At 54.9% G+C, this 25183-nt stretch overlaps 1 protein-coding gene across 2 annotated transcripts; it reads right to left on the bottom strand.

Moving 5' to 3' along the window:
- Positions 1-20: 20 nt before the first annotated feature.
- On the bottom strand, positions 21-24512 carry COPG1 (COPI coat complex subunit gamma 1). Of its 2 annotated transcripts, XM_060023152.2 has the most exons (24): positions 24323-24512; positions 23377-23429; positions 22633-22713; positions 22322-22393; positions 22114-22193; positions 20627-20702; positions 20324-20416; positions 19815-19901; positions 18516-18673; positions 18288-18421; positions 16613-16680; positions 16239-16427; positions 14177-14272; positions 11951-12194; positions 11082-11157; positions 9690-9793; positions 9181-9306; positions 8801-8869; positions 6104-6246; positions 5647-5818; positions 4949-5046; positions 2724-2862; positions 2391-2489; positions 21-504 (listed from the first exon to the last, which is right to left on the bottom strand). In XM_060023152.2, exons 1-24 carry the CDS (start codon positions 24510-24512, stop codon positions 374-376), a joined length of 2778 nt encoding a protein of 925 aa, XP_059879135.2. In that variant the 3' UTR covers positions 21-373. The 2 variants fall into 2 exon arrangements, with proteins under 2 accessions (XP_059879135.2, XP_059879136.1); XM_060023153.1 differs by lacking the exon at positions 23377-23429 and having other exon boundaries at positions 24323-24451.
- Positions 24513-25183: the final 671 nt, after the last annotated feature.

Below are 25183 nucleotides of genomic sequence, written 5' to 3'. Positions count from 1 at the left end.
GTCTGCAGAAGTAGCAGTCATTCAATAAATACATGCTGATTTTATTTATAGGGATAAGATGGTTCCTTAGCGGATCAATTCAAGAGGTGGTGCAAGCACTTTATTCATTTGAGATGTCCCTTCCCTGGCAGGCAAGGCAGCAAGTTCTAGGACAAGCTAAAACCACCCCCCTCTTTCAAAAGGTACCCTCAGCAGGGAGTTTTGGGGCAGGGGTTAAATTAAAAAAAAAACAACAACCCCCCTCATTGATTCCTAATTGTTTTTGAATACAATTGGCTTGGAAAGGACTTTCCACCGGGTTCATAAGGAAGGCCTGACTTCTGCACAGTGTTGGGGGGAAAGGGTAGGACTTGGTCCTATGCAGGCTGGCCTCTTAGCCCACAGACGCCAAGACGATGTCCACTGGCAGCTCCTCCGAACTTCTGGCTGTCACCTGCATTGTTACTGTGTCCAAAAGCAGCAGCCGGGAGCGCACCAGGATGTCATGGCCCCCCCGGAAGACGCCTGGAAGAGAAGAGAAAAGGACAGGTGTGTAAGGCAGAAGGGGGCTGAGAGCTGGGCTGAGAGGGCCACCTGCAACAACTGGCGAAGGCAGCTCTGGGGCTTGAGATGGGAGGGGCCCGCAACCAGGAGCACTGGCTGAAATCCCTGCGTGAGGCCCTGGGCACGTCACTTTACCTCTTGAGCTGCAGCATCATCAATGATCTCAGTAGAGATCACTCTACTAGCCGTATTTCACGCTTCGGCCAAGCTAAAATGAATTAGTGGACACATATGGCTTGTGTCTGACATCACAGGGGCGCTCACACACGCTAATGGAATCTAAGAGCACAGACGAAGGGACAGCCCCACCATGACAAAACCACAGCGCAGGTGTCTGCAAAACCCGGGGGACTGGGTTGCTTCACTGTGGTCAGAAATGATGGGCTTGGGGGCTGTCAGCTGTGAGCAGGGCACTGAAGCAGAACTACTTCCTAACCCTGTTTATAAACACTCAGAAAAAAAAATTTCCTTTCGTTCATTGTTTTAGGTGTGGTAAGTGTACTGCTAATGACAAAGGGTCATTAGCTTTTAGAGAAGCATACAGATCAGAAACATTTACATATGAAATGTCTATATATGGAGTTTGCTCTAAAATAATCTGAGGGTGGAGAATGAGTATAGGTAGAGACACTATCTGTTGTTGCAGATGGAGGATGAGTACTTGGGGGGGTCCCATTTTTGTGTAACTTTGAAAATTTCCGTAAGTGCTTAAAGTCCCACTCCTATTAGAAAAGACCAACCAACCCACTAGAAAATTAGACAAAGGATCTGAAAACAATTCACAGAAAAGGAAATACAAATGGCACTTTGCATTTGAGAAGATACTTAACTTCCTTCAATATACAAGAAATGTAAAGTAAAACTATGCGGAGGGTTTCCCTTGTGGCGCAGTGGTTAAGAATCCGCCTGACAACGCTAGGGAACACGGGTTCGAGCCCTGGTCCGGGAAGATCCCACATGCCGCGGAGCAACTAAGCCCGTGCGCCACAACTACTGAGCCTGTGCTCTAGAGCCTGCCAGCCACAACTACTGAGCCCGTGAGCCGCAACTACTGAAGCCCGCATGCCTAGAGCCCCTGCTCTGCAATAAGCCACCGCAATGAGAAGCCCACGCACTGCAACGAAGAGTAGCCCCCGCTCACCGCAACTAGAGAAAGACTGCGTGCAGCAGCGAAGACCCAACACAGCCAAAAATAAATAAATAAATTTATTTAAAAAAAAAAAAAGACTAGGACAATCTAAATGTTCATCAATACATGAACTGGTTCTACAAAATACGGTCCATCCATAGAATGGAACAGTAATCAACTACAAAAAAGACTGAGCACACAGTTTGGGAGGATGAAAAAGTCCTGGAGTTGGATGGTCTGATAGTTGCACGACAATGTGAATGTACTTAATGCCACCGAACTGTGCACCTAAATACGGTTAAAATGGTAAATTTCATGTTATGTTAAGAAAAAATAAAAAAAGGAGGAAGCTCTGAGTATCGATAAGGAAGTTCTCCAAGAGGCACCGTCAAGCGAAAAACCAAGTGCAGAACAACATATACACCACCTGTATGTAAACCTTTGAGCTTAAAAAGGGAAATGCGTACACGTTTGCTTTTACACCCCTATGGTCACAGGAAGGATATACAGCGCGCTTTATAATATAACACTGGTTGCCTGGTGGAAGGGAAACTGAATGACTGGCAGCAAGTGTTGGGAGGGAGACATTTCGCTGCAGGTCTCTTTATGCCCTGTGAACATTCAACGCTGTGAATTCTGAATCCCCAGGTTCCCAGGGGGCGCCCTCAGCCCAGGATGCGGTAGCATCAAGGCCCTTCCCACCAGAAATGCCGCTTACCTGCCAGGAGCAGCGTGTGCGTGTTCTTGTTGTCTGGCACTCTGTCTGACCTCTCACAAGGGTGCATTCCTAAGAACTTCACAATATTGCCCACAGCCTCTGTGGGGAGAAATCCCGGTGTTATTAACCCCCGATCTCCCCCTGGTGCCACCACCACTCCCCCATCCCCTGACCCCACTCTGCAGTTCTTAATGGAGTGGCATCTGAAGTACGTGCTCTAGACATGGCCCTGGATCTTTGGGGACTTGGGGGCAGGGGACGGGGGGAGCTCTTCAACAGTAGCCAAGGATCTTGTAAGGCAAGCAAGCTGGAAATGGCATCCCCAGGATTTACCTTCAAGTGTCTTGATGGTGGACAAGGTGAATGTTTCCTCCTTCTCAAACTCATCCCCTACCTCATCCCAGGCTGCTTCAAAGTTCAGCTTCATGACCTTTTGGATGTGATCAGCTATCGTGACTTCCAGATCTTCCAGCTGGGGAGATGCAGGGGCGCGTTAGGCACACAGCTCTAGGGGAGAGACACCTCCGAGCCTCTGCTCCACTCTGGCCACCCGCCCCTTCCCACCACGCAGCCACAGGTGCTCACAGCCAAGTGGTGGCCCCTCAGCGGAAAACCCTCACCTGTTTACAGCCATCCCTCAGTATCTGTGGGGACTGGTTCCAGGACCCCCTCGGATACCAAAATCGCAGATTCTCAAGGCCTTTATATAAAATGCTGCAGTATTTGCATTTAACCCACACACATCCTCCCTTATACTTTGAATCACCTCTAGGTTACTTATAATACCTGATACAATGTAAATGTTATGTAAATAGTCGTAAGTACAATGCAAACACTATGGAAATAGTTGCCTCGTGTGGAAAACTCAAGTTTTGCTTTTTGAAATTTTCTGGAACACCCCCCACCCCAATTCTGAATACTTTCTATCTGTTGGTTGAACACATGGAGGCAGAACCAACAGATGTGGAGGGCCCACTGTCCTCATCCTCGGGTGGCAGCTATGAGAACACATCACTCTGAAGCCTGGAGTAAGTGCCAGACTGGACGGGAGCGAGGCCTGCATCCTGTGACTCAGCCGTGTCCTCCCTGGGGCCGACACGTTGTACTGCCCTCCACCTTGAACTAACTACATAAAGGTTCCCCATTCATTCACCCAACAGCTCTTCACTGAGCCCCCACCCCTGTGCACGTGTAAGGTGTTCACAAGCAGGACTCAGCTCCTACGGTAGAAGCTATGCCTCAGACCCAGCCCTCCTGTCCTGGGGCAGTTCCCGCCCTTAGGTCATTGCTGGCTCAGGGAAGGCCCATCCTCAACAATGGACCTGGGAGGACACAAGTGACCATCAGCTGTTATTCGGTGACTGCCCCTCTGGACATGAGGGCTCTGATAATCTCCATGCCAGGTTTAGTATCAGGGTCTGCACTCAGATGGCACTGAGCCACTGTGACCGGGGCAAACCCCAGAACAACCCTGCACTCAGCTCCATGCAAGCTCTGAGCTGGAACTGAAAGGGACGTTTCAGTGCGTGAAAGGACTGCCCAGCAGATGCAAACTGATCCAATTTCTCTAGAAAGCAATTTGACAGTATGAATCAAAGTCCTTTTTTTTTTTTGGCTGTGTTGGGTCTTCACTGCTGTGCACGAGGTTTCTCTAGTTGTGGCGAGCGAGGGCTACTCTTCATTGTGGTGCATGGGCTTCTCATTGCAGTGGCTTCTCTTGTTGCGGAGCATGGGCTCTAGGGCACACGGGCTCTAGAGCAAAGGCTCAGTAGTTGTGGCGCACGGGCTTAGTTCCTCCACGGCATGTGGGATCATCCTGGAGCAGGGCTTGAACCCGTGTCCCCTGCACTGGCAGGCGGATTCTTAACCACTGTGCCACCAGGGAAGTCCCTCAAAAAAGTCTTAAAATCAGACTTAGCCTTTGACCTAATTATTCTACTTCTAGGAATCTGTCCTAAGAAGATAACTTGAAATGCAGATAAAAATTTGTACCCAAAGGGATGCTTAATGTAGCATTTAAAAAGTGAAAATTTGGGAATTCCCTGGCAGTCCAGAGGTTAGGACTCCACGCTTCCACTGCTAAGGGCCCAGGTTCAATGCCTGGTTGGGGTACTAAGATCCCACAAGCCGTGCAGTGCGGCCAAAAAAAATTTTTTTTGGAAGTGAAAATTTGGAATCACAAATGCCAAGCGTTTAAGGAATACGAGGTCAAGTGAGTTAGGATATATTAAGATAAGGGAGTATCTTAAGTCATTAAAAATTGTGTTTATGAAGTATTTGTAATGACAGGATAATACACTCTGGTTCTAAGTGAGCACAGCAAGATCTGTAATGTACAGAATAACCGCAATGATACAGCTGCCCCCGCCCCCCCAGTCATTCCCAAGGACTATGGGTAATGTTTTCCTGTTTCTGTATACTTTGTTTTTGTATTTCCCAAGTTTTCTTTTTATATATTTTTTAAGTTTAAAAAAAAATTCTTTCAAAACCAAAACCAGCAAGAAAATGCTTCAAGACTGGCCGTCAGCTCCTGAAGCCTCCTTGCCCCAGCTTCTTACCACATACTCATCCTCATAGCCTTCGTCGTCGGTCTCCCCGGTGGTGGGATCGCAGTCCTTGACAGTGAACTTCATCATGCAGCTGAACGTGCAGCCCACTGCGGGAGGGAAGGCCAGGCAGTCGGGCGAGGTCCTCTGTGGGCGCGCGGCCACAGCCTGCCCTTCAGGCCTCGGCTGCATCTGCACTAGCGGCACATGCCACCCGGCCCCACACATCTGGACAGAGGGCACCGGCTTGTAGAAGGCAGGAGAGCCAGGTTGCAGCCCCCAGGAGTTGCCCTCACAGGGAAGGAAGACAGAGGAATGCAGAGACGCTGCAGGGTGGCTCCTGGAAAAAGCACCTGGTTTCTTTGGTTGGAGTGGACCTGGGACGGTCCATGTTTGTACCTGTCTCTGGGCCTTCCTCTGTGCTCTCTCCTGGTACAATGAGAGAGTCCTGGTTTGAGGACCAGGCGTCCTACCAGCCACGTGAACTCAGACAAGCCATTTGACCCGAGTCTTACTTCCCTGCTCCCCAGGGGTCTATGAGGAGGAAGTGAGCGGATGCGTGAGAAGCCCCAGGACTTAGCCGTCCTTCTCTTCTTCTCGGGACTGACCTCAAGGAGCTGAAGCTCTGACAGGAAACAAACAGCTGGCGCACAAGCCACCCGCCCCCAGGGGCTCCCACAAGGCCGGGGGGCATCTGCAGAGGGGCTCACCCGCCGTGGGGTCTTCCTTGGGCAGGGCCACCAGCGTGTAGCAGGTGCCGGGCTGATTGTAGGGCAGGCTCCGGGCGGGCACGTAACACAGCACCTCGTAGGCCTCCGTGGGCTCCATCTGCACTGTGACGTTCTCCAGAGTCTGGTCGTTGAGCGTGTTCGTGCAGTCAAACTGGACCAGGGAGCGGGGGGTGGGCGCTGAGACACTGCCCTGGACCCAAGCCTGCTGCACAGGAGCAGCCAGGAGGTCCTGCCTCTCACCCCAGGGCCACGCCGACGCCCATCCCAGGCCCCCGTCCCAGGCCCCGTGTCTGCACGTGGACACTCAGGAGCCACAGAGGCCCTGCACCAAGGACTCGAGGGACACAGCAGCTGGTCGTGGATCTGGCATCGGGCTGGGCTCCAAGCACCGGTGTGGGGTGCCAGGGCCCTGCGGGAGGGCCTCCCCCCGGCTCACCTGGAAGACCATGTGCTCAGGGAAGGTGTGTTTGGTGCAGCGGATCACGTACTCTGTCTCCGACTCAGTGAGGGCCACGGGCTCAGGTGAGGACTTGAAGAGGGGGCCCAGCCCCTGGAACTCGGGCACTGCCGCCAGCTGCTCTGAAACCCCCAGGCCACACGCTCACTCAGCTGCTCAATCCTCAGGCCTGGTCCTCAAGCTCTCCCACCCACTGCAGTGGTCACTCCCGACTTCCCGAACAAACCCGAGCGTTTCCTCACCTCCCTCACTGCTCAGCTTGTGCCACCCACATGAAACACCCCGCCCCGCTGTCCCACACAAGACGCCAGAGCAACCAATGGACATCAGGCCCAACGTCCCAGGCCTAAGCCATTTGGAGACTCCCTCAACCTTAGAAGCTCAGCAAGGATTCTTAAAAGAGGGAGACTGGGAAAAGGCTACGAGGAGCTGAATGCTGTGATGGCCACGGAACCAGGTGAAAGAACAAACTGGTCTTCGACATGGGGCAGTTAAGACGGTGGCCCAAAAGGACAGGCTGCAGATTCAGAGTGTTGCAGAAAACACAACTTGGTGTGGACGGTGGGCGTTTGGTAAGGCCTCTCCCTGCGGCCCACAGCCAGGTTCCAGCCCTGGTGAGTCCAGGTGAACAAGGCGTCTGGCAGCTGCCCCTATTCTACGGCAGGGGCAGAATTCCCCACAGAGTGGTCATGAATCACCTGTGTCAGAATTACCTGGGGGTGAGGGCTTGTTAACAACGCAGATTCCTGGACCCATCCCAGATCGGCTCTATCAAAATTCCTGGGTTTGGGATCCAGCAATCTGCATTTCTAACAAGTTTCCTCAGATGACTCTGATGTATACTGATATCTGAAGACCACTACTCAAGATTTTTAATTTGTCTTCCCAGTTAAATTGAACTCCATGTGGAAAAGAACTGTGCCTGAGGCCAGGGATTTGATATTCTGCCTGAGCAGGTACTCGATTCACACTTCAGGGACAGGGAGAGAAGGCAGGCATTATTATTATTTGTCCTTCTCCCCCCACAAAGAGGCAGCCTGTGCGCCTGCTTCCGCCGTCTGAACGTGCAGGCGATAAGAAGCCCGGAGAGAGCCAGCTTACATATTAGGAGGCACATTCAGGCCCCCTGTGGGCATCAGCCGCCAGAGTGCTTTTCTATGGGAACTGATTTCATTGGGCATCAAGTTTGCGGACACGCTGCCCCTTACTGCCTGGGGGACTCTGCTAGTAGCTATAAACTACCGCCCCTGAGTTTCAGACTCGTCATCAATAAAATAGATACAATCATCTTGTCCACAGGGTTGTTGTGAAGATAGAAGAGGCAATAGAGGTCAAGATCTAGCAAAGAACCTGGAACTTAACACGTGATCGATAAACATTAGGCTTCGGAAGGTTGTTTACAAATGGGCTTGAGTCCCTGGAAGAGGCTTCAAAGGAGTCTTCCCTGGAGGGCGTGGCAGAACAACGGCCCCCAAGATGTGCACGAGCTAATTCCCAGAACCTGTGAGTATGTTCCCTCACTTCGCAGAGATTACGTTGCATCTTGAGCTGGGGAGCATCTCCTGAATTATCTGGGTGAGCCCAAAGTGACCACAAGGTCCTGGTGAGAGGGAGGCAGGAGGGTCAGAGGCAGAGAGATGTGACTGTGGCTGTACTTCTGGCTTTGAAGACAGAGGACGGGGGCTCTAGGCAGCGAACGTAGGCGGCTGCCAAAGACGAACCCCTCAGAGCCTCCAGAGGGAGCTTGGCACCGCCAACACGGCGGAACCCATTTTGGATTTCTGTCCTCAGAACAAGGTAATACATTTGTGTTACGTTAAGCCACTAACTTCACGGTAACTTGTGACAGCAGCAAGAGAGAACTAACACACAGGAAACGTTTCGGATTACAGTGATCCCACTCAGCTCAGGATCCTAGTTTTGCTGAATCTGAGACAGTATGTTGATGGAAGACAGGGTTCGGGAAGGGAATGGAAAAGGTGGGATTTTGTTTAACTCAACGATAATTGGGAGCCTACTGCGGGGAAGGAAGGCACTAAGTGCAATGACAGAGAATATAGACGACAGAACGTGGAGAACTGCACAGGACCACGGAGGAGAAGAGAGGAGCTCGGGGAGGGCATCACCAAGGGCGAGGGACACGTGCTAGGCCTCAAAGGTAGGAATCTAGTGGATAACGTGGTCTGGCAACTGGACACGCAGCCTCTCCCCTTAAAAAATGCAGAGGGACAGGTGAAAACCTAAACAAAACCCTGCAAGACAACGTGGACGGAACACGTCTGGAACCCGAGACAAAGGACCGTGTCCCTTGAGTCAGCTATATGGCATCAGACATCCGGAACTGGCCTGGGCCTCAGGGAACTGAGCCTTAGAACCAGGGCCGAGGCAGCTCTGAGCCAGTTGGAGCTGGATCTTAATTCCACCGCCACCCCCGCACCTCCCCTTCTTGCTGTGCAAACTTGGGCAAATCACTGTCTCTCTCTGAACGTCCGAATCTTCCAATATCAAATGGACCCAATAACCTCCACCTGAGGGTCAAACATGCTGTCTAAACACTCTCAGAGCCCAGCACTCAGGAGAGACTCAATCAATGACAGTTCCTACTCTTAATTCCCTGGAGAAGAACCGCTACCCTAGCCGCGGCCCCGGGAAGCCCCGCCAAGCACCACTACTCACCTTGGAAGATCTCCTGCCGGGTGGCTGCCACCTTCTCAGGCTGCTTGGCTGCTGTGATGGGGGTGCTTTCTGCAGGAACAAACATGCATGGTGACCCACAACTCCAGGAACGGGCCAGGGTAGTGTTGACCACGGTGCTGTTACTCAGGGATTATAACTTCCACCCCGCAGAGTGTGAAGTACAGAGCACGTGAGGAAGAGAGCAGGTGTCTGTGCCTACGTGTCTTCATTTCCTGTGGCCAGAGGCAGACGGGATAACTCCCTCCGCCCAGCACAGCCCCATCCATCCTGGGCAGGTTTAGTGACTTTGCAGCCAACGCAGACCCTCCAGCGGAGGCCTGGACCGGAGGGTCTATGAAAGGAGTGCAGGTGTTACTTACCTGTTCTCTGCTCTGCCATGGGTGTGGTGGCCAGGGGCACAGACTTGAGGTCAAAAGGCTTTTCCGATGGTTCTAGAGTGTACTGCTGCAGAGCCCTCTCCAGACCAGGGATGGACACGGTCAGACCTAGAGGCCAGTGGGAGACTGAGGTCCTGGGGTCGAGGTTGTAGGACCTTGGGAAACCACTTAGGCCTCTGAGGTCCCACTTTCTCATGACATCGTCCTTTGCAGGACTGATGTGGGGAGTAAACGGACATAGGAGAGGGACTTATAAAGGGTAAAGCACTCTGCAAATGGAGGCTCTTATGACTAACTAGTGTTTCAATTCACTGGGCTGTTTCCATCCACAGGGCTGTGAACGCAGGGCCCTGGGTCTCCTGAGATCACAGTGATGCTGTGCAGTTGCCATGAAAGCCCAGCCGAGAGCGTCTTGCCTCCGAATCCCCCTGCCTGGCGAGACTGCAGCTCCGTTACGGGGCTGCGTCAGGCTCAGCCAGGAAAAGACTCACCGTTTAGGATATAGCCTGCATTGAGGGCCTTCTGCTTCTGCTCCAGGACACTGAGATAGAAGGTGGCCCGGTCCCTTACTTCATTGTCATCGTCCATCACACACCTGTGGCCAGAACACAAGGTCCTCCTGACCAGGGTGGCAGGAGGGATGCTGCAGGGCTTCAGCAGAGGTCAGTGAGAGGAAGCAGGTCTCTTAAAGCTCAGTCCTCGGATGTGGACCCAGGCATTAAATGCCAGAAGGGCCCGCGGGACTCTAATTAACTAGGAGGTGGCCATATTCATACTCCCTGGACCCTCTCCCCAGAGCCCACCCAGTGAGGGAGGCAATCTCCTATATCCACAGCATACATCACAAAAGAATTTAACATGACCCAACAATTCCACTCCTGGGTATACACACAAGAGAACCGAAAACACGTCATACAAAAAGTCGCACACAACTGTTCACAGCAGCACTAGTCACAACAGCCACGAAGTGGAAACAACCCAGATGCCTATCAACGGATGTACCGACAAACAAAATGTGGTCTATTCATGCAATGGAATATTATCTGCCCATAAGAAGGAATGAAGTTCTGGCACATGCTACAACACGGATGAACCCTGAAAACATCATGAAGAAGCCAGACACATGAAAGGCGACACACTGTATGCCTGAGTTTATATGAGGTGTCCGGAACGGGCAAATCCAGAGCCAGAAGGAAAGCGAGTGGCTGACTAGGGCTGGGGGGCTGGGGGGAATTGTGATGACTATTCATCGGTACACTGTTTCTTTTGGGGGTGCTAAAAATGTTGTCGGGGCTTCCCCAGTGGTCCAGTGGTTAGGACTCTGCACTTCCACTGCAGGGGGCACAGGTTCCATCCCTGGTCAGGAACTAAGATCCCACAAGCCACGCGACATGGCCCAAAAAAAAAGTTTTCAACTTAGACTGTGGCAATCGTTATGCAACTCTGAATATACTAAAACCATCGTATTATACATTTTAAATGGGTACATCGTATGGGTCTCGAATTATATCTCAATAAAGCTGTTTTTTAAAAATAGAAAACACCTCAAATTAACGCCTAGGTGGAGGGATTTTTGCATGACATTATTTTTCATGCTTTTCTTTTTTTTTTTTAATTAATTAATTTAGGCTGTTCAGGGTCTTAGTTGCGGCATGCAGGATGTAGTTCCTCGACCTGGGATAGAACCTGGGCCCCTGGCATTGGGAGGGCAGAGTCTTACCCACTGGACCCCCAGGGAAGTCCCATACTTTTCTGTGTTTCCATTTTTTCCTATAATCAATAGTTGTGTATCTTTTCTCCCCTTTTTCAATTAAAAAGATACAAAGGACAGCGGCCTGGGCCCAAGGGAACACTTGTCCACCAGGCCCGTGGCCTGGACTCACCTCTTCAGCAACACCAAGATACTGGGCAGCATCTCTTCGTTCTGCGCTCCGAACTTGGCCAGAGCACTGACAGCGCCTGTGTTTACGAAGCAAATACGATTTACTGCCAGGGCTCGGAACGGGCCATCCAGAGCCAAGCAGCCCCGACCCAGCAGGCCCAACCCGACACCATGAAACAAGGAGCCTCGGTCACGTGGGCACCACCCGGCCTCAACTCCTCGCCTCTCACGGGGAAGGCAGCCCTGTTCTTGGGTCCCAGGAGTCCTTTTCAGTATTAACTAAGAAGAGGCCACGAGAGCTGCCCTCAACTCCTGTATCCAAATGGCCTCAGCTCACGGTGAAGCAGTACACGACCATAAACAAGAGAACAAACTACTACTGAATGAGTAACAACTGCTGAAAGAGGAACATCTGTCCAGAGAGGGCTTGAGTAAAAAAGAGCAATAAATTAAAAGTAAAGTTAAGAATATGACGGTTGCACGTTGAATTGCACACTCATTTAAAAGAGTGAGTTTTACCGTATGTGAATTATATCTCAACAAAGCTATTACTAAAAATAAAAAACTAAACACCAAGAAGAAAGAAAGAAAGAAAGGAGGAAAGAAAGGAAAAAGGGAGCGAGAAAGAGAGAAAGAAAGTTAAACGACGACATATAGTGACACTTAAAAACAAAAAAATCACTAAGCCGAATTAGAGGTTAAGAACCATTCACCTAGATGACGCCCAAACATCTAAGGTCCTTGCTACAAGATTATAAAACACCGAGCTTGTGAGGCAGGGGCCCGTGTCCCCCCGGGGGCTCAGGGCCCTTTGCTGGGGGGTCTACTGCAGGGCAAGCCCGGGGCCCAGGGGCAGCCCTGCTGACCCACCTGCCCGGACCTCCTCATGCTCCAGGACCACTCGGTTGTAGATGAAGCGGATGTACTTGGAGGGGTTGTTGGTCTTGGGCCCCTCCTGGCCCAGGAGGTGCAGGATGCGCGTGGCCAGCACGGTGAACTCGCAGTCCTCGATGAACTCGCACAGGTGCGACAGCCCCGTCTCCTTGCTCTCCGAGTTCTCCTCGATGATGCTGATGATGCAGTCCACAATGGCCCGCTTGTACTCAAAGCCGCCCTGCAGCACAAGGGGCGAGCTGAGTGCCGAGGCTGCTCTCTCCAGAGCCTAACGGGACCCGGCACAGCGGTCCAGGCACTGAACCCGGTGACGAAGGCCCGGCTCTCCCGGCCTCGACCTCCCTTTTGCGTAAAACAAAAGGCTCGGGCTGAATGCTCGCTGGGGCCCTGCCGGTTCTAAGAGTAGATGGCTTAAGAGAAATATTTGGGACTTCATTTTCTTTCCAGGTTTGAGATAAAGGCAGAATGGGTGATGTGGATGCTGGAGGAGTGGGGTGTTAGTGTTTAATGGGAACAGAGTTCAGTTTCACAGTATGAAAACGTTCTGGAGGTTAACTGCACGCCAGTGTGAATGTACTTCACAATACTGAACTCTACACTTAAAGGCAGATAATAGAATTCTATGTCGTGGGTATTTTATGACAGTTTAAAAAAGGCAGAATAGGGCAGTAGAGAGACAAAAGATCCCGGGTCAAATCTATGCTCTGCCACTTACAGACTTTAATGACAGAAGTGGCAAGTGAGATACCCGCTAGGCGCCCGGCCGTAACCCGGCAACGCGCAGCACACGGGATGGGATGCTGGCGCATGCATAGTGCCCATCCCACCTAAGGAGCGAAATCACCACGCGGCCTAGCGTTGCCAGGTCTTAGAAGTTTTTAAAGAGAAACTGGAAATCTATCGAGGTGGTTTTCCTGATTTTTAAATAACGGCTACTAATTCAAAATGTGTAAAACTCTGCACAACCGAAGTAGAACTTGTCTGTGGGTCAAATCTGGCCCCTGTTCTCAGATTAGTTTGTGTTACGGCCGTGATAAGTCACTCTCTTTGTCTGAGCCTCAGGTACCTTCATAACAAGGACCATTAGTGTACTGACCTCATGGGTTACTGTGAAGAATAAATACGCTCTGTGAATTACACACGCGCCTTACATTTCAATAAGGCTGTTCGGTCAGCAGGTGTCCCCGCTATGATACCGGTTCTGCAGCCTGCCCGCCGACTGGGCACTGACAGGTTCAGAGTAACTGCAGGGCTTTGCCTGCAGCGGCACATGGCTGACACACCCCAGGCTGAGGGACAGACCCTTTTCTAGCAGACAGGGTCTCGGTGTCTGAGCGCTGTGTTCTAATGAGTGAAGCTCTCACGCTGTCTTCCGTGGAGCCACACGTTGTCCTGGGAGGCAGGGAGGTCCGGGAGAAAACCACGGGCTCTGGAGCCAGACACTTACTGACCAGGTGGCCACAGGCAGGTGGTCTCAGATCCCTGATTTTTAAAGGGAGAAAATAACGTCTACGACAAGGCCTGTTATGAGGATCACAAAATGGTTTATGCTGTGTGGTGTCTCCACTGTGCTGGGCCGTCAGCTGAAGGCACCCTAAGCCCTGCTCCCTTCTCATATTCCTGGGAACCCCAAAGGCACCCAAGGCAACGGTTCCTCTACTGCCTTGGTCCAAGGGCCCATCTGGGGCTGGGGCAAAGGGCCAGCAAATATCTGGGGACCAAATCTACTGCATGAACACTCTGCTTCTGCTCCTCTGAACGGACCAGTTTTGTTGAGACAACCAAGAAAGGTGGCCCACGTGAATCACGAATTCACGTCAGGAACAAAAAGAGAACCGATGTCACGTTATTAGCCTCAGTTTCCCAAGAAACCACCCTGGAGCTCCTGGAACGGCTGGAATATTTCTACGCGAGATGACACCAGACAGAGCTCAGTTTCCCATCTTCTACACAAGCGTCACCTTGGGGCATCTGCTGGGTCTTTAGAGCCCGGGTAGCGTGCCATTAGGGTTATCAGTGTGATCACAGTGACTGGTGCATGTTTACACTGCCAGCCCATGAGGAGTTTCAAGGGCCGCGGGCACCGGGAAAGCAGCCGGCCAGCAGGTGGACTGGGTACACCCGAGAACTAGTTGGGTGTGGAGCCAGCGCCCAGGCCACCACCCGCACAGGAGACCTGGCGCCCGAGCGCCCTGCTCTTACCTCCTCACGCAGCATGGAGAACAGGAAGCTCATGAGCACGGCGTGCTTGCGAGGGTACTTCTGACACAGTGCGCTGATGGCCTGGACCACCACCACCTGGGCCAAACAGACATGCGTTAGCGGCAGCCCTGCCACCTGGTGGTTACTTCATGCACCCAGTGCCAGCAGAGTCCTTCCTCAGGCAGGGCCAGGCCCTGGGAGCAACAGGCCAAGACGCGAGGGGAGCCCTACCTCCACCCTCGGGGGGCCCACAGCCCCGAGCCCCCCAGACAGGGAGGCATGCACAGAAGTCCCGAGGCCCAGATCCAGACTCTGGGTCCCTCTACTCAGACTTCAAGCAAAGTCCGCCAGCCCCTCCATCCCGCCTGTCCTGCTTCTCCCCTCCCCCACCATTCCCACCCCTGAGCCTTCCAGCTCAGGCTGCCCCTTGGGGTGCTCTGGCCCCAGCCCTCTACTCTTCTCAGTCTCTTTGGCAATCTCATCTCCTCCCGTGGTTTTAACCACCTCTTCTATGCCCCCAACGCCCAAATCTTTGTCTCTGGTCTGAGTTCAAGAGCAGTGCTTCCAAATGTCTACCACACAACTGCACCTGGTGCCCATGGGCACCTCAAACTTGGCCGCAATCACCACCATTACCCCCGCTTCCCTCCTCTCAGCCCTGACCATCTCCCTCCTTCCCCAAACGCATCCACAGCACCGTGAACCCCAACTAGAACACGGACTCACCTCTGAGGACGTTCATGCCCTCAGCTGTCACATGGCGCCCTGACACCTGGCTCTGTTCCCCAGGGGCTCTGAGACCAGCCCCCCTCCCGCTTCCCAGGCCTGCGGGTGCCTTCGCCTCTCTGCCCAGCTCCCACAACCAAGCCTCAGTCCAGTTCACCCTCCAGCAGCTTGGGAAGGATCTCTCTACATGCAAGTCTCGCTGTGTCATTCCACAGTCTACAAAGTATTCCTACAACCCACAGGCAGAGTTGATTCCGCCTACTTTGTATCATTCCTGCTACAGAACTCACCATGCTCTATCACAGTCATTCACATTGCCGTCTGTCTGCCTCCTGCCCTGATTAAAGCTCTCCAACAACACACTAACGTTTATGTTAACTGTTGTGAAATAACATTGTTACAGAAGTTGAGAACAGCGTGTAGGGAGGGGAGGAGGGGATGGGTGCAGCTATGCAGGGAGTCTCCTGGTGGTGGTGCAGTTGAGCATCCAGTATCTTACGCAGTTTCTCACACACACACACACACACACACACACACACACACACACACACACACACACACACACACACACACACACACACACACACACACGTGTAACTGGTGAGCAAACTGCGGCCTGTGCCTGTGCTGTGACACTGTCCTGTGGCCCTGCGGGTGCTGGAGGACGAGGCAGCTGGGGGAGGGGAGCACGGGAATTCTCAGTGTATTTCTTTACAACCTTCTGTGAATTGTTTGAAAATAAAAGTTTAGAGAACACTACAGAAAACGCTTTAGCAGCTTCCTTAAAGCCACAGCTCTTTATCACGAGCCCCCGGGCCTCACACGGTCTCGCCACCACCTGCTCCGACTTCATGGCCTCCACTGGCCGCGAAGCCCCCAACCTGGCACTTCAGCCCCTAACCTGGCACTTCAGCCCCTTCCTCTTGTTCCCAACACACTTGCTTCTGCCTTTTCTCCCATGTCTTCTCAGGTACCTCCCCGGTGCAGCTCCTCCTGGGAACCTCTACCCTGTGGGGTTTCCTCCCTGCACTAGTGTGTGAAATTACCGTGTCCCACCTTGTTGACTGTCCCCCTCCCCTCCTCAGCAAGCAAGCTCCACGAGAGCAGGACAGGTCTGTCCACTGCTCTGTTCCCCTTTCTCCAAACTCTGCCCAGCACATGGCAAACGCACAAGAAACACTGAAGAACTTAACAAGCTGGCCTGGAGGCTCCTGGCCTCGCTGGACAAAAGCCGGAAGCGGCATCGCGCGCACTTCTGTCCGCCCTCCGCCCCACCAGCCCCACAGAACCTCCGCCCCGGCTCGGAGTGGGGACGCGGCAGGCGTGGGCTATGGACCTTGAACTCGTCCGAGATCTCTGACATGAAGGAGGAGATCTGCTTCATGAGGCGGTCGATGCTGCCCTCGCTGCCCGTCTTGAGGAGAGTGGTGATGGCCAGCGTGGCGATGCTGCGGTTCGAGTCTGTAACCAGGTTCTCCAGGTCCAGGTTACAAGCTGTCACCGCAGATGGATGCTTCATGGCCACCTGTTTTGATTCGGGAGGAAAGACATGAGGACAGGGACGGGGTACAGCAGGTCCCCCACCGTTCCGCTGGTCCTTCGGGTGAGCTCAGGTCACTGCCAGAGGACAGAGGCGGGCCAGGGCTGCACCTCCCGCAGGGCGGGAGCCGGGAGACTCCCCCAGCCCCACTCCGCCCACTCCGAACTCACCTTGTTGAGGGTGCGGACGGCGGCATAACGGAGCGCAGCCTTGGGGGAGCTGCAGAAGAGCTGAAGCACTGCGGGGAGACAAATACGGGTGCTGGGCTGCCGGGAAGCCCAGGGGCCCCCACGAGGGGCAGGGACCGGGCACAGCGGCGGGGCACACATGCAAGGGCTCTGAGGCTGCATCCAGCTGTCTTCCTGCTGGTGCCACCACCCCAACCAAGGAGACAGCCATCCTCTGCGTGGGCACCTGAGCCTCGCACGGACCCGTGGACACACTTGCAACCGCCCAGCGGTTCACACGTGGGAGCCTAGAGTGCCGGGCAGAGGGCTGAGCACTGCCTGCCGTGTCCCCGCGAGTCCCCACACGCCTGCAAATCAGCTCCCGTATCTCCCCATTTCACAGACACAGAGGCCAAGGCACAAAGGGGCAGAGCAACTGAAGGAACGAGGCCAGCAGCCAGGAAGTAGCAGATCCAGGACTGACATCCGGGGCTGCCTGCCCCGGGGCCCAGGCCGTTGCCCCACCCGGGGTCCCGGCCGCCCCAGCCCGTGCCTTGGCTCAGGAAGCTCAGGCTCCGGGTGCACTCGCTGGAGCGAAGAACATGACTGCTGTTTTCTGCGGTGTCTACGCTCCTCTCCTCATAACTTGGCTTCCATTCTCTTATACTTTTTCAGCACTTATTTACGGTTTTCTTAAACAACCCTTATTTTAAAAGCTCTCTCTGTTTGACTTTCGTTATTCTGGAACATGAGTAATAGAACAAGAAAGAACAAACATTCGAACCAGGGAATGAATTCATTTAGTTCTTTTGCTTCTGTCGCCAAGGAGGAGGAGACTTCTCTCTGCAAATGTGAACCCCATCTCTCTGCCTGACAGGTTTGCAACCTTATTCTGGAGAGCATAAGAAAAGCAGGAGGGCCAACCATTCCTCAACCTCTGCAGCTGGAACTCTCTGGCAGAACATCATGGCTTCCATTACTAGGCCTGTCCTTCTGGGACGCTTGCCCCTTCCCTCCTGCTCCAAGTCCCACTTCTCAATGCACCCGCCTTCCAGGACCGAACACTTAGCCCACCGTCACGTGCCTGCTACCCCGACATGTAGTGAGATCTCAATGCTCAGCACAGGGGCCTGCACGATCAAGGCACTGATCACTCAGCAGCTGGCCCGACAGCAGCGGGAGCCCAGCGGATTCTGCTGCACGACCGCCCAGAGCGCAGGTGCCGCGTGCATCAGGCTGCCAGTGTAACGGCACGATTGCTATCCTTCCCGCAGAGAGGACAGCTGGCTCGCCCAGGCTCGCCCAGCTGCCCTGCCACAGAGCCAGTACTGCAACCCACGCTCCTGTCCAGACTCTGACCAAGCCCTCTTTCTCCTCCCTGAGACGGCCCGGGCCCTGGCTTCATAAAAGCGAGCTTCCTCCGCCGGGCCCTCCTGCCACGGCAGCCACCCGCAGGCGGCAGAGCGCCTCTGAACCTCGCCTCCGCCACCCGCCAGAGCCCAGGTGAGAGGCCCTGGCCCGGCAGGGAGCAGGCGCTGCCTGGGGACTGATGCCCTCTCTTAACCGTAGCCTGCGGCCCGCCTGAGGGCATTTCCTTTCTTTCCCGTGCCCCCTGGCCCAGGGCCTAGCTCCTGGCAGGCACAGGCGTGCGGGGCTTGGGTGGGGAGCGCCTGGTCACCTGACACGGCCGGGGCCAGCTCCTTGGCACTGCAGCCCGGCAGGTTGACGATGGCCGAGGCGGCTTCGTACACCACCATCTCGTGCTTGTTGCGCAAGCAGCTCTCGATGAAGTCGAACAGCGGGCTGTCGCGGCTGCGGGACAACAGGCGGCAAGAGGACGCTGGGGGGCCCGTCCAGGAGACGGGCAAGGCCTCGCTTGGCATGAGGGGGGACACAGTGCCACTACCTGCCGTCCTCCTCCTCCAGCTGCCGGCTGGCCACGCGGATCATCATGCAGTAGGCGAAGGGGGACTTGAGGCCGTGCCGCGTGAACTTGCTGATCATCTTGCTGACGGCCAGGCGGTCGTTCTTCCGCACGTGGTACAGGAGCCCCAGCGCGTGGTACTAGAGAGCGGGAAAGGGCAGCAGAGCACGGGCTTGTGAGGCCGGGCTCCCTGGCCGTGGGGCTCTGAAGGTCACGGTCCCTCTGGGCTCTGGCCTCCTCATCTCTGGGATGGGCATCGTGGTCGCTTCCTCCAGAGCCTGGGTACGACCGTGCCCAACAAGCCACCTGGGTGTCTGCGGTCCTTATCTGTCCCCAATTTCAGCAAGGGCCTCGACAGGCAGCGTGAGTGCAGGTGTGGAGAGGACAACAGGTGCCACAGATGGAAGACCAGGAGGAGACCAGGTGTCTCTGACCAGATAGAGAAAGCGGGAGCCAGGCCTCGAGGGGGACACGTGTCGTAAGGTGCTGTGCAGATGTGAGCCCTCACAGCGTCAGACCTTACGTGTGACACCGTGTGACAGGTACTTCTGCCCCCACTGCCCTGCCCAAAGACTTGTGGCTGCTGCCGGCAAGGCTAGGTCTGCAGAGGGAAGGCACACGGAGTTACCTCCTGTCCCCTCTGCTCTTTCCTAATTCCTTACCGGGGTGACACTCAAGGGCCTTCTATGTGGGAAGCTTCTCTGACCCTGGGAAGGGTTTGAGGGGCCACAGCTGGTCCTGGAGATGAGACCCAGCACAAAGGGCACAGAGGGAGGGAACAGATGCCCACACAGGGAGGCTGCAGGTAGGCAGATGGGCAGAGGCTACAGAGGCTCTCATTTGATCCTCACAGCTTTGTGAGGCGAAGACTTTCTTTCCTGTTTTACAGACAAGGAAACTGAGACTCACGGAAATAAAGGGGTTCCTGGCTGAAGTCACTGAGGAAGAGATCAGCACACGAAAGCCCCACCAGGATGCTTCCGTGCATCACTACCAAAGCCAGCTGGGCCAGGTCAGCTGCGTCGCATACCCCAAAACAACACCCTGGCTATCAAAACACTCGATTATTTCGGTACCAGCTAGTAACGTCTCCAACCCAACTCCCCCTGCAAGTGGTGCCCTGGATTCTTTCCCCAAACCCCCCAAGTCTCCCCACAACGACAAAACGATTAAAGCCTGCTCCAGCCAGGGGCCGCCAGGATCTCCGTGGTAAGAGTCCATGCTGTCTGGCCAGGACAGCGCCACCAGCCTAAGTATCTTCAATATCACTGCTTTGCTCACCTGGACCATGATGTTATCACTGGATGCCGCCTCCTGGGCCTCATTCACCCAGCGCTTGACCACGTCGAAGCTGCACTTGAGCAGGTGCTGTGGGGCACAGGGCGCATTGAGGGGTGGGCAGGCAGGATGCTCTGCCATCACACCTCCCGGTCTGGCCACAGTTCAGCTGGCTCTGGGTCTTCCCTCAGACACAGCCCAGGGCCCCTCTGTCGTCCGGGTCCTCTGAGAAGTGCACAGACTCGGGAGAGCTCCCACCCTCACTCTCCCTGCCCTGGCAGACTTCCTGCCAGGCTCAAATTCCAAAAATCTGTCACCCCAAAGGATGGGTCAAGGCTGTCCAACTGGCCCCTCAATTAACCCAGAGTTCCCCGGGAGCTCTTCACTGAGAAGGGGGTGGGACTCTCAGATCTGGGGATACGAAGCTTTTCTTTTCTTTTGGAAAGTGACTTTGATGTTTCTTCAGTCTCCCAATCCAGCGCCCGCCCCCAGCCCCTGCTGAGGCTACACACCAGGGAAGACACCAGAGCAGAGCTGGAGACGCTGGGCACCTTGTCCACGATGGCCTGCTTCATGTAGCGCTCGATAGCCTGTAGCATGGTGCTCTGCGGGGACAAGGGGTGGGTGGGAGGGGGCCCGGTCAGTCCCTGCCGCCCTCAGGAGTGCAGGAGACAGGGTGTGGAGGAGGGATGGCCAGGAGGGAGGAAGCAGGCTCATGTCCTGCGTTCCCGCACCCCTCCCAGGAGCCGGGGGACGAGCTAGAGCACGTGAAGGGTGAGACCCCGCGGCGACCGAGCTGGCCAAGGGGGACTCACGTCAGTGATCTGGCAGAGGGCGCGCACGGCCGGGCCCCGGTAGCTGTCTTCCTTCCCAGTCATGTCCTTCGTCAAGCTGCAGGGACAAGGCGATGGCCTCACGCAGGGGCCGGGCCTGCCCCCCCGGCCCTGCCCTGCCCACAGGTCACCACGCCAGTCTCCTAATGGGTGTCCTCCCTGTGCTCTTAACCCTTCCCCACCAAACACCACACAGCAGCCAGAGGGTTTTTCATAAAACTGAACAGACCGGGTCACTCCCCTGCTCTGACTGAAACCTTCCAGAGGCTTCCTGCTGCCATCCCCATCAGCCCCTCACAGAGACGTCCCCAAACAGGCCGTGCTCTCCACCCCAGGCCCTGGCACCTGCGTCCCCTCAGCCGAGCGCACTGCCCCCCTCATCTCCACCTCTGTCCTGCTACTTCTCACTCAGCCCTCAGGACTCCACTCAGACAGTTCCAGGAGGCCTTTCCTGACCCAATTTCAAGTTGGCTGTCCTCCTGATCTGCTCTCAGAGCCGTCACACTTCCCTAATGCCTGTCTGCTGGGTTACTTCTCGGTAAATTCTGGGGCTGCAGGGGCCATGCCTGTCGTGTTTGCTGCTCTATTCCCGGAGTTACACGGGGGCTGACAGACGATAAATATTGTCTAAATGAACCTACACACGAATGTATAACGTCCCCCCCGAAACTGTGGCAAGAAGCAATAAAAGAACTGAGCCCAGGGATTATATTTCAGTCCACTCTGTCCCCTGAATCCCTCAGCCTAACACTTAGTGAGCAAAGCAGTCCTTAGTGAGTGAGTCTGCCTGTGCTCCCCGTGTATATATACCCCTAGGTGTATCCTCCCTGGGCTTTCTCTTGGTACTCGATAGAGTCTTTGTGAAACTTCCGGCTGCCTCAGTTGACTGAGAGGAATCAAGGGAAGGAAGGCTCTGTGCCTAAGTTCAGGCCAGAGAATTAAAAGGGAAACCGCCCACCCTGGAGGTCGCCACTGGTGGGCAGGGTAACTGAAGGACGAGGGAGACAGGAGAGCAAAGGAGAAAAGGGCACGGGCGGGCTTCCCTGGTGGCGCAGTGGTTGAGAATCTGCCTGCCTATGCAGGGGACACGGGTTCGAGCCCTGGTCTGGGAAGATCCCACATGCCACAGAGCAACTAGGCCCGTGAGCCACAGCTACTGAGCCTGCGCGTCTGGAGCCTGTGTTCCGCAACAAGAGAGGTCGCGATAGTGAGAGGCCCGCGTACCTTGATGAAGAGTGGCCCCCGCTTGCTGCAACTAGAGAAAGCCCTCGCACAGAAACAAAGACCCAAACACAGCCAAAAATGAACGAAATGAAAGAAAAGAAGGAAGGAAGGAAGAACTGAGTTAAAAATTAAAAAAAAAAAAAAAGAAAAAGGGCGCAGGCAATGCGTAAGCCGAAGTCTGAGCGCCTGGTACTCGTGAGAAGATGGGCTCTGTGTCGGTGGATCATTCAGAGACCAAGACTTGCCTGCTGGTCACAATGATGACATCCTCTGCGATGCAGGACATCTCCTTGATGGTCAAGTAGCACATCCGACGGAGGGTGGGCTGCGCAAGAGATGCGAAAAGCCCTCTGACCCCTGGCACAGCATGAGGCAGCCTTGCTGACAGGAGGCCCTCCCACCACCCTGTCAGAGCTGCCCCCTCTGGAGGAGGGCTGGGGTGGGGACACTTACATCATTGGACTGAAAGAGTTTGGTCATGGCAAAGAAGGCCTCGGTTGCTTCTGTGGTCCCCAGGTGCTCCCCCTGTTTTAATCAAGAAAGAAGTCTCAGCTTGGGACAGACGAGCCAGAATACTCTTCCTGCCGGATCAGCCCAGGCCAGACCCTCGGACCCTGCAGAGGCTCCGTCAAGGGCAACACATCGGAGTGGGACGCTGAGGGGACCCAGAGCTGGGCCGCTGGCTACAACTACACAGGGTCTGTGCCCCTGCCCCCAACACACCCCAGTACCATCTTCCCCACCCCCAAGCCTCACCCTGTTACCTGGTTTATGAGGTAGAGGATCTTGGTGAGGATGTGGGCACATTTCCGAGGATTGATGGGAGTTTCGTTAAACACGCGGGCCTAGGAAGAAGCGACCAAGGATATTACCTTCTGGCTGAGTTTATTTCCCTTCCCTGACTGCCCTCAGGCACGTCGAGGTCTGAGAAGGCCCAGCGTAAATAAATACACTTGCTCAACCTTATTTTCATAAGGAAAGAGTCTTGTTTTGCTTTTTTCTTACTTTACCCATTAACAACTCCTGAAATTTTCCCTAAATATTAGCTGAGGATGTGCTGACTTAGTAACTAATGGATAGTCAGACAACGCTTATTTTTATTTATTTATTTTTTGTGGTACGTGGGCCTCTCACTGTTGTGGCCTCTCCCATTACGGAGCACAGGCTCTAGACGCACAGGCTCAGCGGCCATGGCTCACGGGCCCAGCCACTCCACGGCATGTGGGATCTTCCCAGACCAGGGCACGAACCCGCATCCCCTGCATCGGCAGGCGGACTCTCAACCACTGCGCCACCAGGGAAGCCTGGCAACGCATGTTAATTAACTAGAAGAAGAAACGAAGACAAAGAAAAAGACAGGCCTAATGAACACTCCCCGGGAACAAAGTGCCCCCGTCTTTCCAGGAGCAGGTCTCTCCCCTGCTGTCCTTTAAACCAGCACTCTGAACGCGCCCGCACGCCGACTAGGAACACTCGTGACGGAAGAGACAGGAGCAAATGACACTTGCCTCCTGGAGCACTGCGCTCTTCTCGAGGTGCTGGAACGGGTTGGAGCCTCCACCTACAGTCAGAGCACAGGCAGGACTGAGCACAGGCTGCGACCCTGAATTTCAGAACTCTCTCAGACGTAGCCAAGGGAAACATGTCCCAGTGCCCAACCTAGTCAAGTTCCAACTCCTCTGAGTGGCAACCAAAGCTCTACAAACTGCCAGTAGATCCAGCCATCCTCCTGCAAGGGGAGCTCCCTCCATCCCAAGCCACTGACTCACAGTCACCCAGCAGCCCTGGTACAGTCCTTGTGTGCTTCTCAGAGTGTCACGTCTTGCATTCGTTTATGCAACTGGTACTTAACTGAGTTCCTACTACGTGCGGGACCACCACTTCCAGCGACTAGAGTCTGTGCTTGGCAGATATCACACGTGTAATTAGTTACACACCTCAGTATCTGACTGACGTCTGTTTCCTCCACTACGTCGCGACCATTCTAATATTCTGGGCTCGAGCACTGAGCGTCTCACTTGTTCTACTGCAATGTCAGGGCACAGTACAGCCTGGCATGCAGTAAGCGCTCAATATATGCTTACTGGGTAAATGCATGAGAGTCAGGGTTCTCAGCCACGGGACACTGTGCTCCCCAGTCCGGTCAGCACCGAGGCAGCCCCAGCGAATCCCCACAAGAGCATCGCGCGCGGCGCCCTCCCCTAACAGATGGGGAAACTGAGGCCCAGAGAGGCGTGCGACCCGCCCAAGGTCACCCAGCGAATCGCGGTCCGAGCTTACGAGTGCGGGGCAGTGGAGCCTGCTCGGGCTCTCCAGGGCTTGCCACTGACCGGCGGCAGCCCCTCGCACAAGCCCCCGTCCCTCCCGGGGCCTCGGGTCGGGACAGAGGCCGCCGGGGAGGCCGCCGAGAGCCTGGGCATAGGTCCGGCCTCCCCCAGGCCTCGCCCCCCTCACCCGATTCCTCGTCCTTCTTGTCAAATTTCTTCAGCATGGTGGTGCCGGCGGGGGCGCGAACCAGCACCTGGCACGGGACTGACCGACTGACTACGGTGGTCCTCCGGAGGTTCCGCACGGGCCACTTCCGGCCGGCCACGTCGCCCGGCGCTGTGCGCAGGCGCACTCCGCGCTCCGCGCATGCGCACATCCGGGACGCTTCGCCCCGTCAGGCGTAACCCCGTCCCTGCCGGGAGGGGCCGGGGCTTAATTCGGGGCCTTACGCCCTCCTCTCGGTGCATTCGTTCCCGCCTCATGCCTGTGGCGGGAGTTTAAATGTGCTTTCGGAGGCGAGGCCCTAGCACGCTGGCCCGAGCAGCCGCCCACCTCCGAGGTGCTACCTCTTCTGGTCACCTCCTCCCGGAGGCCCGCCAGCCTCGCCTCACTTCAGCCCCTCCCCTGCCGGATTTCTCTGCCTACCTCGAATCGCCGTCTGACACACTACGTTCTTACTTTACCGCTTTGACTGTCTTTTATTCCCTGCGGTGGATGATGTTCACATACAGTAGGTGCTCAGACAATTGCTGCGTGAATGGGCTTCTACAGTTCAACTCTGCCCACCCCCCTCACATCCGCTCCCGGTGCGAACTGCTTGGTACTTGGCTAACTTCCAGGGATCTGACTAGCGTGAAAGGTCGGCGCGGCAACGTTAACTTGCTCTTGAAATCTGTGGGTATTTATCGAGCACCTACTGGATGCGCCGCCTGGCGCTGGGGGAGGGAAAGGACGCGAAGGAGAGACGGACGTCGCCCAGGGTTACCTCCACGGACCTGGGAAGACACCCCGAGGCCAAGGTGAGGACTTGCGCGACACCGAGACGGA

This window comes from Delphinus delphis, chromosome 10 (assembly GCF_949987515.2).
Source record: "Delphinus delphis chromosome 10, mDelDel1.2, whole genome shotgun sequence".
Classification (NCBI taxonomy): Eukaryota; Metazoa; Chordata; class Mammalia; order Artiodactyla; family Delphinidae; genus Delphinus; species Delphinus delphis.
This window is presented reverse-complemented; position numbering and strand designations above follow the sequence as displayed.